General features: G+C 41.5%; 2 protein-coding genes across 2 annotated transcripts; both read left to right on the top strand.

Annotated features, from left to right (window-relative positions):
- The first annotated feature begins 557 nt into the window (after positions 1–557).
- On the top strand, positions 558–2,277 carry LOC137132920 (trace amine-associated receptor 13c-like). Its single transcript, XM_067515950.1, has 2 exons — positions 558–730; positions 1,007–2,277. The coding sequence occupies exons 1-2, from the start codon at positions 558–560 to the stop codon at positions 1,821–1,823; spliced, it is 990 nt and encodes a 329-aa protein (XP_067372051.1). The 3' UTR covers positions 1,824–2,277.
- An 8,532-nt stretch (positions 2,278–10,809) lies between these two features.
- On the top strand, positions 10,810–13,665 carry LOC137133195 (trace amine-associated receptor 13c-like). The gene is made up of 2 exons (XM_067516541.1): positions 10,810–12,583; positions 12,849–13,665. Exons 1-2 carry the CDS (start codon positions 12,408–12,410, stop codon positions 13,663–13,665), a joined length of 993 nt encoding a protein of 330 aa, XP_067372642.1. The 5' UTR covers positions 10,810–12,407.
- Positions 13,666–14,126: the final 461 nt, after the last annotated feature.

Raw genomic sequence — 14,126 nt, forward strand, 5'->3', positions numbered from 1 at the left:
TAAGTGCAGAACATTTACCATTTAACTATGACATTATTTTTGTCTCTTCTTGTGAATTTTTCTGAATTGGCTGAAAAACTTCCTGCTGTAGGATCTGAATAGGATCAGATATGAATGTGTCACATTATTTAAACTTTAACTTTTCTTCATATTTGTCACTGCTGTCTTGTTTTAATTTCTAGTTATAACTCTGTTCATTTTTTTTCTCAAACTGTATATTACATTCAGTTTTGCACCAAATATCCAACACAAATTCCTTCTACTTTATGTAAAATCCTAGTTACTGATTGTGAAAGATGGATTTTTAAAGTCAAAGTAAAGTGAGTAAAGTTAGTAAAGAAGGAAGTGGGTCCCAAATAGAAACAGGGGAGGTTTTGAGGAGGCTGGAAGAGAATATGATGATGTAACGTGTAGAAAGGAGGAGGAGGGACATGAGGTCCCAGCAGAGACTGAGAGCAGAGGACTGATGAAGTGTGTGTCACACAGATAAAACTGTTGTATGACAGAGTTGTGGTCAGAAAGCTGCTACAGCTGCAGCTCTCTTCACATCTCTGATGATGGAGGTACATGATGGAGCAGAGCTCTGCTTTCCACAGCTCCTCAACACCTCCTGCAGGAAGCCACTGATTTCTTGGTCTGAAGTTGTGTTTTTTCGCTGTCTGCTGTCGTCTCTCTCTGTGCTCACTGTGGCTCTGAACCTGCTCGTCATCATCTCGATCTCCCACTTCAGGCAATGTTCACTATCACATAAGACAGAAGTTTATTTGTTATAGGCAGATCTGTAGTTGATTCTTATAAGAAATCAGTTCTAACAAATACATGAAGACTTGCACTGTGTCAATGTTGATAATGATTTGACACATTAAAGTGCAACATCTACTAAATGTGAGGCATATATTTGCTTCATCCTAAATGCTACTATAGGCTACTCCAGATACTGTATCTGATAAGTTTTTTTAATTTCCATATTTGTATTCTAACGTGTTTAACTGCTCTCTGGCTCCAGGCAGCTCCACACACCCACCAACCTCCTCCTCCTCTCTCTGTCTGTCTCAGACTTCATTGTGGGACTTGTGACCCTTCCAGGTGAAATGCTCAGAAAAACATCCTGCTGGTTTCTCGGTGATCATATCTGTGCTCTGTATATGTATGTTACCACACTCACCATCTCTGCCTCAGTTGGAAACATGGTTCTTATATCAATCGATCGTTATGTGTCTATTTGTCAACCTCTGCATTATCCCACCAGAGTCACTGTGAGAACAGTGAAACTTTGCAATTTTCTGTGTTGGTTGTGTTCGTTTCTTTACAGAATTGTCTTAATAAAGGATATGTTGTTTCAAAATGACATGTATGTGTCCTGCTATGGGAAGTGTGAATTTTTTATTGACTATATTGGAGGATTTGTAGATGTTTTTGTGAACTTTATTATTCCAGTTACTGTCATCATCGTTCTGAATCTGAGAGTGTTTGTGGTGGCTGTGTCTCAGGCTCGTGCCATGCGCTCTCACATTACAGCTGTTACACTGCAGCATTCAGTGACTGTGACATCAAGAAAGTCTGAGCTGAAAGCAGCCAGGACTCTTGGAATTCTTATAGCTGTGTTTCTAATATGTTTCATCCCATATCACTGTGTTTGTCTTGTAGGAGTGGACCTTCTCAACACTTATTTTGGAATCCTTGTGATCTCTGTTTTCTGTTTTAACCCCTGTCTAAACCCTCTGATCTATGCTTTGTTCTACCCCTGGTTTAGAAGAGCGATTAAACTGATTGTCACTCTTCAGATTCTGCAGCCTGGATCCCGTGAGGCCAACATACTGTAGAGAGACTGTGGGTGGCTCAGATGAGACCTGCTCTATGGAAACAGAGGTGTATGTACTTAACTGATTGTATGATTTAAAATGGGATGTTAAGCATCAAAACGAATTTTACATCATATCAGGTTTAGTGTTACGTTTGGATCTTCATATACTGAAATGCCCTCATCCAATCGTAACACTAAACCTAACATCATAAGAATGCACGTTCAGCTGGTCACTATCAGAAGTACCAACATGGTCTATGAGGGCATAAAAAGGATTAGTAAAATACTGACAGTTATATGTAAAAGTCTGGAGGGGGGGGGTTGCTCAGTTGGTAGAGGGGCCACCTACCAACCATAGGGTCAAAAAAATATATGTCTATATAGATAGATAGATAGATAGACATTGAACATTTTTATATCAGCTGAATGTGCTTTTAATATTATGTTGTGAAATTATGTTTTTTGTCATTTTAAATGAGGATAGTAACTTTTTCCAACTGAAAATAGTTTTTTTGTCATTTGATGCAAACAAACCAATGTCAATGTTGAATGTTAAGCACTGTGACAATTCAAGCTATTTCACATCAGCAGAAAAATTAAAATGTTATCAAATCAAAATATAATCTCCTGATGTCAAAGGGGAGTTTTGCCCCAGTGGGTTTTACAGTCTGCTCCACAAAAACGCCCTCTGTCCTTTACCTTTACCGTAAATCAAATAAAGTAAATGTGCCCAAACCCCTTTAAGGTAAAAAGAAGGAAAAAACCTCAGGAACCTGTGGGATCCCCAAAGCAGTGGTCATAGTGAAAAATTAGAAAACAAAACACGTTTGTTGCATTAGTTTGCTCATGTTTCTGTATTTTCATTTTTTACTAGACCTTTAATAGTATCTGGTGAATTTGTGAAAACATAACATGAATGTGTTTCTGAATCATGTGGACACATTTAAGCTTCACAGATTCTTTGGTAACTATCTTCATGATTTTGAGATCAGATAAAAATCACACATCCAAGTTTTTAAAAATGAGAGTAAATAGATTCCTCTTCCCCCTGCTCCTACCTGCCCAGTTCTTATGAATAAACCACTTTTTACCACCCACTTTGGGTCCATGTCATACTACACCACTGGAACTGTGACAGAACAATCTGGCCAGTCTAGTGGATCCAGAAGACATGAAACAGCTGCAACAGGTGATCACCAGCCAGGGCACCTTACTGGCAGCACGACCAACAGATGCTGCACCTGGAGGAAGGACTGAGTCAGTCTGTGCAGCACATCTCCCAGCTGGCAGAGATGCCAGCTAAGCACCCTCTGCTCCACATGAACCTCCTCTGCTTCCCTATGCTATCAGCCGCCACTGTGGGAGGGACACCGGGCCACCCTGCTCAGGGCTGCGGATAGGGACAAGCAGCTAGGTGACCATCTGAGAGTCCCGGCCCCCACCTGCAATCCAGGTCAAACCGTTTATCTTGCTACCAAAAATATTCCCCTTCATGTTGAATCCATAAATTAGCCCCCTGACACATCAGTCACTTTCCCATTGAAAAGGCTTTAAATTTCTATTTTCTTTTATTGGTTTTATTATATTTATGGATTAAGCATTGTAAATGTATAAAAATAGCTTATTTCCTGTCCACCAGAACAGAATACATCAGTATTACCCAGTAATTATGGGCCAATGTATTTTATCTAACTTTAAAGTTCTTTAGATGCATTGTCGAGTAAACTCTTGGGCCTTCATGTGGTAAATTCTTAGAAATGGTGCATTAAAAATGCAAAGATGATGTCAGGACAGGCCTCCTGTAAAATTTGACTGGGTAGGCTACTCACTCACAGAATGGCAATTCAGGCTAAGTCGGGTTCCCTGGTTTCCCTGAGCCTGACTTGCAAAGCAGGGAGGGGGCTGGGCACTGTTTGTTTCCCTGACTCTCTGTCAGTTGTCTTCTTCTGTTCTGTCCTGTTAATGGAAATTACCTTCTGGCCCTTTCTACTATTTTCTTAATCTGCTCAACTCAACCCTCCAGCTCTCTTCCATTATTTACAACCTATAACCTTGTAACAGAGCTTTTACAGACTGTGTGTGATTTCATTAAACGTATGTTTACTATGTTTATTGGTTTTAATATGTTTATTGAAAGCTACACTGTGTGACATGAATCTTATGAACTTGGAGGCTACACGAACATCTTCAATGCAATTTCTATGTGCACATAGAAAAATGAATATAGTAGCATATTTTAAAACAACCCTGCAGTTGTTTTCCTGCTGCTCTCTTGACCAAATCTAAAGGTAGTAGAGTGAAATCCAGGATAAGATTCAGAATTATTAACATGGGAACCACCACTGGCTGATAAGACTTGGCTCTTCCTGGTGAGTGAATCGCTTCAGTAGAAGTGTTTGGAAGCTAATTCATGGTGGCTAACGGCTAACGGTTAATGGCTAACGGCATTAAGCTAGCGCTACTGTTTTGAAGTTGTGAATGCAACCGCAAGGGGGCACAAGCCAGTGTCTTCTTGTGCCAGTCCCAAGTCTGGATAAATGCAGAGGGTTGTGGCAGGAACGGCATCCGACGTAAAACACATGCCAAATCAAACATGCGAATCGTGACAAAGACTTCCATACCGGATCGGTCGGGGCCGGGTTAACAACGACCGCCACCGGTGCTGTTGACCTACAGGGTACCGGTGGAAATTAGACTACTGTTGGTCAAAGACGAAGAAGAAGAGGAGGAAGGTGTGTTCGTGGCAGAGAGAGAAGAGGAAAGCTGAGAATGTAGGACTGACAGTGGGAGTTTGAATGTTGGGACTATGACAGGGAAGGCTAGGGAGTTGATCGACATGATGCAGAGAAGGAAGGTGGACATACTGTGTGTCCAGGAGACCAGGTGGAAAGGTAGCAAGGCTAGAAGCTTAGGAGCAGGGTTCAAGTTGTTCTACCATGGGTCAGATAGGAAGAGAAATAGAGTAGGAGTTGTATTGAAAGAGGATTTTGTGAAGAATGTTCTAGAGGTGAAAAGAGTATCAGACAGGTTGATGAGTCTAAAGCTGTAAGTTGAAGGGGTGATGTTCAATGTTGTGAGTGGTTATGCCCCACAGGTAGGATGTGAGTTAGAAGAGAAGGAGAAATTCTGGAGTGAGTTAGATGAAGTGATGCAGAGCATCTCCAGAGGTGAGAGAGTGGTGATTGGTGCAGATTTCAATTGACATGTAGGAGAAGGGAACAGAGGTGATGAGACTGTGATGGGCAGGTTTGGTCTTCAGGACAGGAACGCAGAAGGTCAGATGGTGGTTGACTTTGCAAAAAGGATGGAAATGGCTGTATTGAACACTTTCTTTCAGAAGAGGCAGGAACATAGGGTGACGTACAAGAGCAGAGGGAGAAGCACTCAGGTGGACGACATCTTGTGTAGACGCTGTAATCTGAAAGAGATCAGTGACTGTAAAGTATTGGTAGGGGAGAGTGTAGTCAAAAATTATGCTGGTGGTGAGGAAGATGAAGAGGACTAAGGCAGAGCAGAGGACGAAGTGGTGGAAGTTGAAAAAGGAAGAATGTTGTGTAGTTTTCAGGGAGGAGCTGAGACAGAATCTGGGTGGTTTGGAGGTGCTTCCAGATGACTGGACTACTACAGCTAATTTGATCAGGGAGACAGGTAGGAGGGTACTCGGTGTGTCATCTGGAAAGAGGAAAGCGGACAAGGAGACTTGGTGGTGGAACGAGGAAGTTCAGGAGTGTATACAGAGAAAGAGGTTAGCTAAGAAGAAGTGGGACACTGAGAGGACTGAAGAGAGTAGACAGGAGTACAGGGAGATACAGCGTAAGGTGAAGATAGAGGTGGCAAAGGCCAAACAAAGAGCATATGAGGACTTGTATGCTAGGTTGGACACTAAAGAGGGAGAGGTGGATTTGTACAGGTTGGCCAGACAAAGAGATAGAGATGGGAAGATAGAAGGAGAACTTTGAACAGTTGATGAACGAGGAAAATGAAAGGGAACGAAGAGTAGAAGAGGTGACTGGTGTGGAGCAGGAAGTAGCAAAGATTAGTAAGACTGAAGTGAGGAAGACATTGAAGAGGATGAAGAGTGGAAAGGCAGTTGGCCCTGATGACAAACCTGTGGAGGTATGGAAGTGTCTAGGAGAGGTGGTAGTAGAGTTTCTGACTAGTTTGTTTAACAAGATCTTGGAGAGTGAGAGGATGCTGAGGACTGGAGGAGAAGTGTACTGCTGACATGATCTGACCCTCACATTAATTTCCTGTCCTGGATTTTTATTTTGTTTCCCCTTTCATCTACTTCCTGTCCCCAGTTCATTTCTCTAGCTTTACCATTGTTCTTAACCGCTCTCATTTGCTTTCAACAGTGTACTGGTGCCAGTTTTTAAGAACAGGGGAGATGTGCAGAGCTGTGGCAACTACAGAGGAATAAAGCTGATGAGCCAAACAATGAAGTTATGGGAAAGAGTAGTGGAAGCTCGGCTAAGGGCAGAGGTGAGTATTTGTGAACAGCAATATGGTTTCATGCCTAGAAAGAGAACAACAGATTCAGTATTTGCTTTGAGGATCCTGATGGAGAAGTACAGAGAAGGTCAGAGGGAGTTGCATTGTGTCTTCGTAGATTTAGAGAAAGCGTTTGACAGGGTGCAGAGAGAGGAACTGTGGTATTGTATGAGGACGTCTGGAGCAGCAGAGAAGTATGTTAGAGTGGTGCAGGACATGTATGAGAGCTGTAAGACTGTGATGAGGTGCTGTAGGTGTGACAGAGGAGTTCAAGGTGGAGGTGGGTCTGCATCAAGGATCAGCTCTGGGCCCCTTTTTGTTTGCTCTGGTGATGGACAGACTGACAGATGAGGTTAGACAAGAATCTCCATGGACTATGATGTTTGCAGATGACATTGTTATTTGTAGTGAGAGCAGGGAGCAGGTGGAGGAAAATCTAGAGAGGTGGAGGTCTGCTCTGGAAAACAGAGGAATGAAGCTTAGCCGCAGTAAGACAGAATACATGTGTGTGAATGAGAGGGACCCAGGTGGAACAGTGAGGTTACAGGGAGCAGAGGTGAAGAAGGTGCAGGACTTTAAGTACTTAGGGTCAACGGTTCAGAGCAACGGTGAATGTGGAAAAGAGGTGAAGAGGCGAGTGCAGGCAGGTTGGAACGGGTGGAGAAAAGTGTCAGGTGTGTTGTGTGATAAAAGAGTATCAGCGAGAATGAAAGGAAAGATGTTCAAGACGGTGGTGAGACCAGAGATGTTGTTCGGCTTAGAGACAGTGGCACTGAAGAAAAGACAAGAGGCAGAGCTGGAGGTAGCAGAGCTTAAGATGTTGAGGTTCTTTTTGGGAGTGACGAGGATGGACAGGATCAGGAATGAGTACATCAGAGGGACAGTTCATGTTAGATGTTTTGGAGATAAAGTCAGAGACCAGATTGAGGGGGTTTGGACATGTTCAGAGGAGAAACTGTGAATATATCGGTAGAAGGATGCTGAGGTTGGAGCTGCCAGGCAGGAGGTCTAGAGGAAGAACAAAGAGGAGATTTATGGATGTAGTGAGAGAGGACATGAAGTTAGTTGGTGTGAGAGAAGAGGATGCAGAGGACAGAGTTAGATGGAGGCACATGATTCGCTGTGGCGACACCTGAAAGGGAACAGCCCAAAGGAAAAGAAGAAGAAGACTGTTTTGAAGTTGGGGTTTTGGTTTTTCCTCTGTTCTACAATAAACGATATAACGGCACACAGGAATGCTCATGATATGTGTGAATATGATTATGACTTGAGCATTATTCTGTGTGTATGTGCATATGGTGGTGAAAAGATCAGTTCACTCACATCAGTTCTTTGGCTGTAGCTGGTCCCTGGTTCCATGTTGCTGCCATCGTGAGGCTACAGAGTTGTTCTGTATCTTGGTTCTTTTGGGAAGAGAGACAACTTATTAGTGTTGCTGGATTTATTTCTTTTTCTCGTGGAGTTTTTTATTTTTTATTTTTTTGATGTATGATTGTATGATTTTGTAAAAACTTCATCCAAGCATGGTGAGCTGATTGTACCAGGATCTGTAGAGATGAACACCGAGGTTGAGAGCATTTGATTTGCCTTGGATGGACAGTGAACTGTGGAAACTTCTTGAACAGTAGGATAACTTCTGAATATATCAGCTCTTTGGCACATGCTGCAAGGAGAGTGAGGAACTCTGGGATTAAACTTTATGTTCATTGGTGTGAGCGTATACCAGCAGAAGCTGAGTAAAACCTCCCAGGAGTTTTCTTTTGTCCTTTTCTTCCTATGTGTGTGTATAAAAAACATATATATATATATATATATATATATATATATATATATATATATATATATATATATATATGTGTGTGTGTGTGTGTGTGTGTGTTTTCTTCTTCTCTGCTTTGTATTGTGTTGCTATTTGGCTACATTGATGTTCTATAATGAGAGATAAACTAATTGTTATTGAAATTGTAATAATACCTTGTTGTTAAGTAAATGCTTGGTGTCTTGTGTCATTAGTTACTCACACTGCTCCATTAGCTGAGCCATAGCATCTGGTCCAAATCTCACAAAGACGGTGAGCTTTGATCATTTAAACATTCTTTTGAGTCGCGTGTTACACCAACCTCACGGTTGTAGAACAGCCCGTTGCTTGTTTCTGATCAGGTTGGATCCAGTTGTAGCAGGTCTCCCTCTCTGTCTGAGAGCTGTTGTTGCAGCAGAGAAAGCTGTGTTAGCGTCATGTGATGTGGTTATCTGTTCTGATATACTGCTTCAAAAGCCTAACATTGCTGTGATGTTGTGTTGAGCACTGCTGCTCTTTTGCCTGCAGAGGAGGATGGAGATCCTCATGGCTGCGCTGAGGTACTAGAAACTAAATATCAGTTATGAAATATGACACACTATTTGATTTCTGCAGTAAATTCAGAAGCCATGGTGGGACAAATGTTTCACCTTACTCAACTTTCTCTTCACAGGAACTGAATCTGCAAACCATGCAGTCACTAGCAAGCCTATCTAGGAAGCTTTGTGAAGAAATTTTCCTAATTTTTTTCCTAATTAGTGTTTTCATTTGTATGCAAAGCTAGCTGATAGTAAAGATCACATTTCCAAAGGGGGGATGTGTGTATATACGAACACCTACCAGTATAGCAAGGTCTTTACACCAGGGTTCTTTCCAGCATATAGAGCTTTGTTCTGCAGGAGATAATCTGTGCAGCACAAAATGCCTCTAGTGCCTTGAAATGTTATTACAAGGCCACCCCCCACCTGATGGGCTTTTCAAATATTGGCTGATTGACTTGACTGAGCTTTGTCAGAAATAGAGATATTGCTTGACTAGGGTTTGCATATTTTGCAACTGGGTTGATGTTGTTTACTTCTTTCCAAACAGGATGCATCTACTGTGCAAAAAGCTCTATCAGTTAAGATTTAAACCAACCTAGTGCAGTTCCTTTAATCCCAATTTCATGTTCTAGTCTCTGTAATAAAATGTTGTGATCAATGGTGTCAAATGCAGCACTAAGATCTAACTAAACAAGTATAAAGATGAGTCCGTTATCTAAGGCCATGAGAAGATCGTTGGTGACTTTTACCAGTGCTGTTTCTGTACTATGATGAACTCTAAATCCTGACTGAAAGTCTTCATACTAATTATTCCTGTACAGGTGATCATATGATTGTTTTGCAACTACTTTTTCAATTATTTTAGAAATAAAGGGGAGATTAGATATTGGTCTGTAATTGGCTAAAACACCTGGGTCAAGACAGGGTTTTTTAAGTAGTGGTTTAATTACAGCAACTTTATAGGCCTTTGGTACATAACCTGTTTCTAAAGATAGATTTATGATATCTAATATGAATGTATCCATTAAGGGTAAAGCTTCCTTGAGCAGCTTAGTTGGAATAGGGTCTAGCAGACATGTTGTTGGTTTAGATGAGGTAATAATTGAAGTTAGCTCAGAGAGATCTATGGGTAAAAAGCAGTCTAACAGGGTTTGGGGCCTTATCGATGACTCTAGCACTGCTGTACATGAAGATCTATCTGTAATATTTGGGGGGAGGATCTGGTGAATTCTTTCTCTAATAGCTACAATTTTATTCCTAAAGAAAGTCATGAAGTCATTGCTGCTCAGAGTTAAGGGAAAACTAGGCTCCAAAAAAATATGGCTCTTAGTCAGCCTGGCTACAGTGCTGAACAGAAACCAGGCGTTGTTCTTGTTGTGACAGTGGTTTCTCAGCGGGCGCAACGCTTAGTGGGGAAAATTGATTAGAAACGTGAACCTTGGGCGTCTGTTTAGCATTAGATCACTTACAAACCGTCACCCAGCCGGACTGGCTTCCGGGCTGCTCAGGAATTGCCGGGGGACAGCTAACAGGTCGGCCCGCATCAACTACTGGGGCCTAACTAGCTAGGTTATTTTCCATGGTGCGGAGCCACTTCCAATTTCGTGAGCCTCGACTCCAAAGCTTCAAAAATATTACACTTATTACATATTCCATTATCACTAAAGGAGGCAGAGGAAAAACTGAACATGAGACAGACCGAGCAAGTGAGAGAAGGAGAAACAGAGCGAGACAGAGAAGCCATTGCTAACGGATAACTGCTAAGCTAGCGAAGCTAAAATAGGTAAAATAAGGTAAACGTTAGCTAGTTATGTTTTAGAAGCGCAAGTGCTTGTGTAATACAAGCATATGTGACGACTCGAGTATTAATTCTTGTGTGAAGAAATCACTTATTTAAGTAAAATAAGCGCTGCAATTAACGGTCCTGCAGTAGGAACTCAAGAATGTGCAGAAACAGGAAGTGACGCAATATGCTTACTGCACGAGGCCGCAGGTTACAGCATGACTCACCAGGTTCTGCTGTGAGTTTCTCCCTCTTGCTGATTAAACTCACCATAACCAAGACTGTGAGCTGCCTTTTGCCTCCTAAACTTGCCTTACATTTACATTTAGTCATTTAGCAGACGCTTTTATCAAAAGCAACTTACAAGTGAGGTAGCAAAAATCTAAGTCAAGGAGAAAACATCACAGCAAAGTCCTATCAGAAAAGTGTTCACAGTTCACAATATGCAAGTGCGAGAAAGAGCAGAAAGGATTTTTTTTTAAGTGCATGGGAAGATGCGGAAGAGTTCTGTTTTAAGCAGTTTTTTGAATATTGGGAGAGAGTCAGCTGAGCCTGCAGAGTTTGGTAGCTCGTTCCACCATCGTGGGATCATTGCGCTAAAAAGTTTTGCTTGGTGTCTTCTGTGCGGTGCTGGGACCACCAGACCTCATTCGTTGGCAGACTGCAGTAACAATTAGCCCACTAATGTGGAGAGGTATGCTGCATCTGTATCTGACATAATCCAAAAATGCACAGAAGACCTGCGTAATGCCCACAATTAGTCTTGTTGCACTAACTCCCATGATGAAGTTCTTCAAGAAGCTGGGAAAGAACCAAATTATCTGCACTTCCTCTAGACAAACCACAGTCAGTGAGAGTGGAAAACAACGCATCCAACTTCATCTCACTCTACATAGGGTCACTTCAGGGCTGTGTCCTTAGTCCACTGTAATTCACACTGATGACACACGACGACTGTGCTCATCGTTTCATTAGGTATGCAGACGATGCTACAGTGGCCTACAGAGAGAAGGTGAAGTAAGTGGTGGACTCGTGCATCAACCACAATCTCATCCTGAATGTCACAAAGACCAATGACATAATTATCGACTTTGAAAGAAATTGGCCCAGTAACACACCACTCTTCATTAACAGCAGAGCTGTTACCATATTGCAAGAGTCCAGGTAATGGAAATGTTGGTCACAAAGTTCATAATATTTCATTACTAGTTATATTTGCTCAGTGGCAAATACGTTTGCACTTCCTGAGCAAGATGAGGAGAGCACACCAAGGCTTTGTCACCTTGCCCAAGCTCTCCAGAAGTCCCACTTCAGCACCTCTTTGCCTCATGGAAGGTCATTGTCTATGATCGTAGGCTCCAGTTTACAACATGGTTTTGGATGGACTTTTCCCACCAAATGGGGCCTCTGTAAGGTTTCCACCCACCGTTCAAAGAGACTGATTAATGATGGGGTCAGAGGTCATCACTCATTTTCATTCATTTCTTTACAATGATATCTTCAAATTTGCTATATATGAATGTGTCACGTTATTGAAACTTTTACTTTTCTTCATATTTGTCACTGCTGTCTTGTTTTAATTTCTAGTTATATCTCTGTGCATTTTAAATGAGTGTGCGTATCTTTTTTAATTGATCTTTGTGTTATTTTATTTCCTCATACTGTATATTACATTTAGTTTTGCACCAAATATCCAACAAAAATTCCTTCTACTTTATGTAAAATCCTAGTTACTGATTGTGAAAGATGGATTTTTAAAGTCAAAGTAAAGTGAGTAAAGTTAGTAAAGAAGGAAGTGGGTCCCAAATAGAAACTGGGGAGGTTCTGAGGAGGCTGGAAGAGAATATGATGATGTAATGTGTAGAGAGAAGGAGGGACATGAGGTCCCAGCAGAGACTGAGAGCAGAGGACTGATGAAGTGTGTGTCACACAGATAAAACTGTTGTATGACAGAAAGCTGCTACAGCTGCAACTCTCTTCACATCTCTGATGATGGAGGTACATGATGGAGCAGAGCTCTGCTTTCCACAGCTCCTCAACACCTCCTGCTGGAAAAAAGTGGCTACTTGGACTGAAGCTGTGTTTTTGTGCTGTCTGCTGTCTCCTCTCTCTGTGCTCACTGTGGCTCTGAACCTGCTCGTCATAATCGCGATCTCCCATTTCAGGCAAAGTTCACTATCACATAAAACAAAAGTTTATTTGTTATAGGTTGATCTGCAGATGCACACGAAGACTTGTCCACTGTGCCAATGTTGCCAATTTTGCTCACTGAAGCACAACATGTAACAAATGTAAAGCATATATTTTCTCCAACTTAAGTGCTACTTCAGTTTACTGCAGATACTTGATACTGATACTGATAAATGTAATTATATATTTTTTGATTTCTATGTTTGTATTCTAATGTGTTTAACTGCTCTCTGCCTCCAGGCAGCTCAACAAACCCACCAACCTCCTCCTCCTCTCTCTGTCGGTCTCAGACTTCATTGTGGGACTTGTGTTCATGCCTGGTGAAGTTCTCAGAAAAACATCCTGCTGGTTTCTAGGTGACGTAATGTGTTCTCTGTATAAGTACATTATCCCGCTCACCATCTCTGCCTCAGTTGGAAGCATGGTTCTCATATCAATCGATCGTTATGTGTCTATTTGTCAACCTCTGCATTATCCAACCAGAGTCACTGTGAGAAGAGTGAAACTTTGCAATTTTCTGTGTTGGTTGTGTTCGTTTTTTTACAGAAGTTTCTTAATAAAGGATATGGTGTTTCAAAATGACAAATATGTGTCCTGCTATGGAGAGTGTGAATTTTTTATCGACTATATTACAGGGTTTGTAGATGTTTTTGTGACCTTTATTATTCCAGTTACTGTCATCATCGTTCTGAATCTGAGAGTGTTTGTGGTGGCTGTGTCTCAGGCTCGTGCCATGCGCTCTCACATTACAGCTGTTACACTGCAGCATTCAGTGACTGTGACATCAAGAAAGTCTGAGCTGAAAGCAGCCAGGACTCTTGGAATTCTTATAGCTGTGTTTCTAATATGTTTCATCCCTTATTACTGTGTCTGTCTTGCAGGATCAAACTTGCTCAATTCCTCATATGGAATCCTTGTGATCTCTGTTTTCTGTTTTAACTCCTGTCTAAACCCTCTAATCTATGCTTTGTTCTACCCCTGGTTTAGAAGAGCTGTTAAACTGATTGTCACTCTTCAGATTCTGCAGCCTGGATCCCGTGAGGCCAACATCCTGTAGAGAGACTGTGGGTGGCTCAGATGAGACCTGCTCTATGGAAACAGAGGTGTATGTACTTAACTGATTGTATGATTTAAAATGGGATGTTATGCATCAAAACGAATTTTACATCATATCAGGTTTAGTGTTACGTTTGGATCTTCATATACTGAAATGCCCTCATCCAATCGTAACACTAAACCTAACATCATAAGAATGCACGTTCAGCTGGTCACTATCAGAAGTACCAACATGGTCTATGAGGGCATAAAAAGGATTAGTAAAATACTGACAGTTATATGTAAAAGTCTGGAGGGGGGGGGTTGCTCAGTTGGTAGAGGGGCCACCTACCAACCATAGGGTCAAAAAAATATATGTCTATATAGATAGATAGATAGATAGACATTGAACATTTTTATATCAGCTGAATGTGCTTTTAATATTATGTTGTGAAATTATGTTTTTTGTCATTTTAAATGAGG

This window comes from Channa argus, chromosome 9 (genome assembly GCF_033026475.1).
Source record: "Channa argus isolate prfri chromosome 9, Channa argus male v1.0, whole genome shotgun sequence".
In the NCBI taxonomy this organism is placed as follows: Eukaryota; Metazoa; Chordata; class Actinopteri; order Anabantiformes; family Channidae; genus Channa; species Channa argus.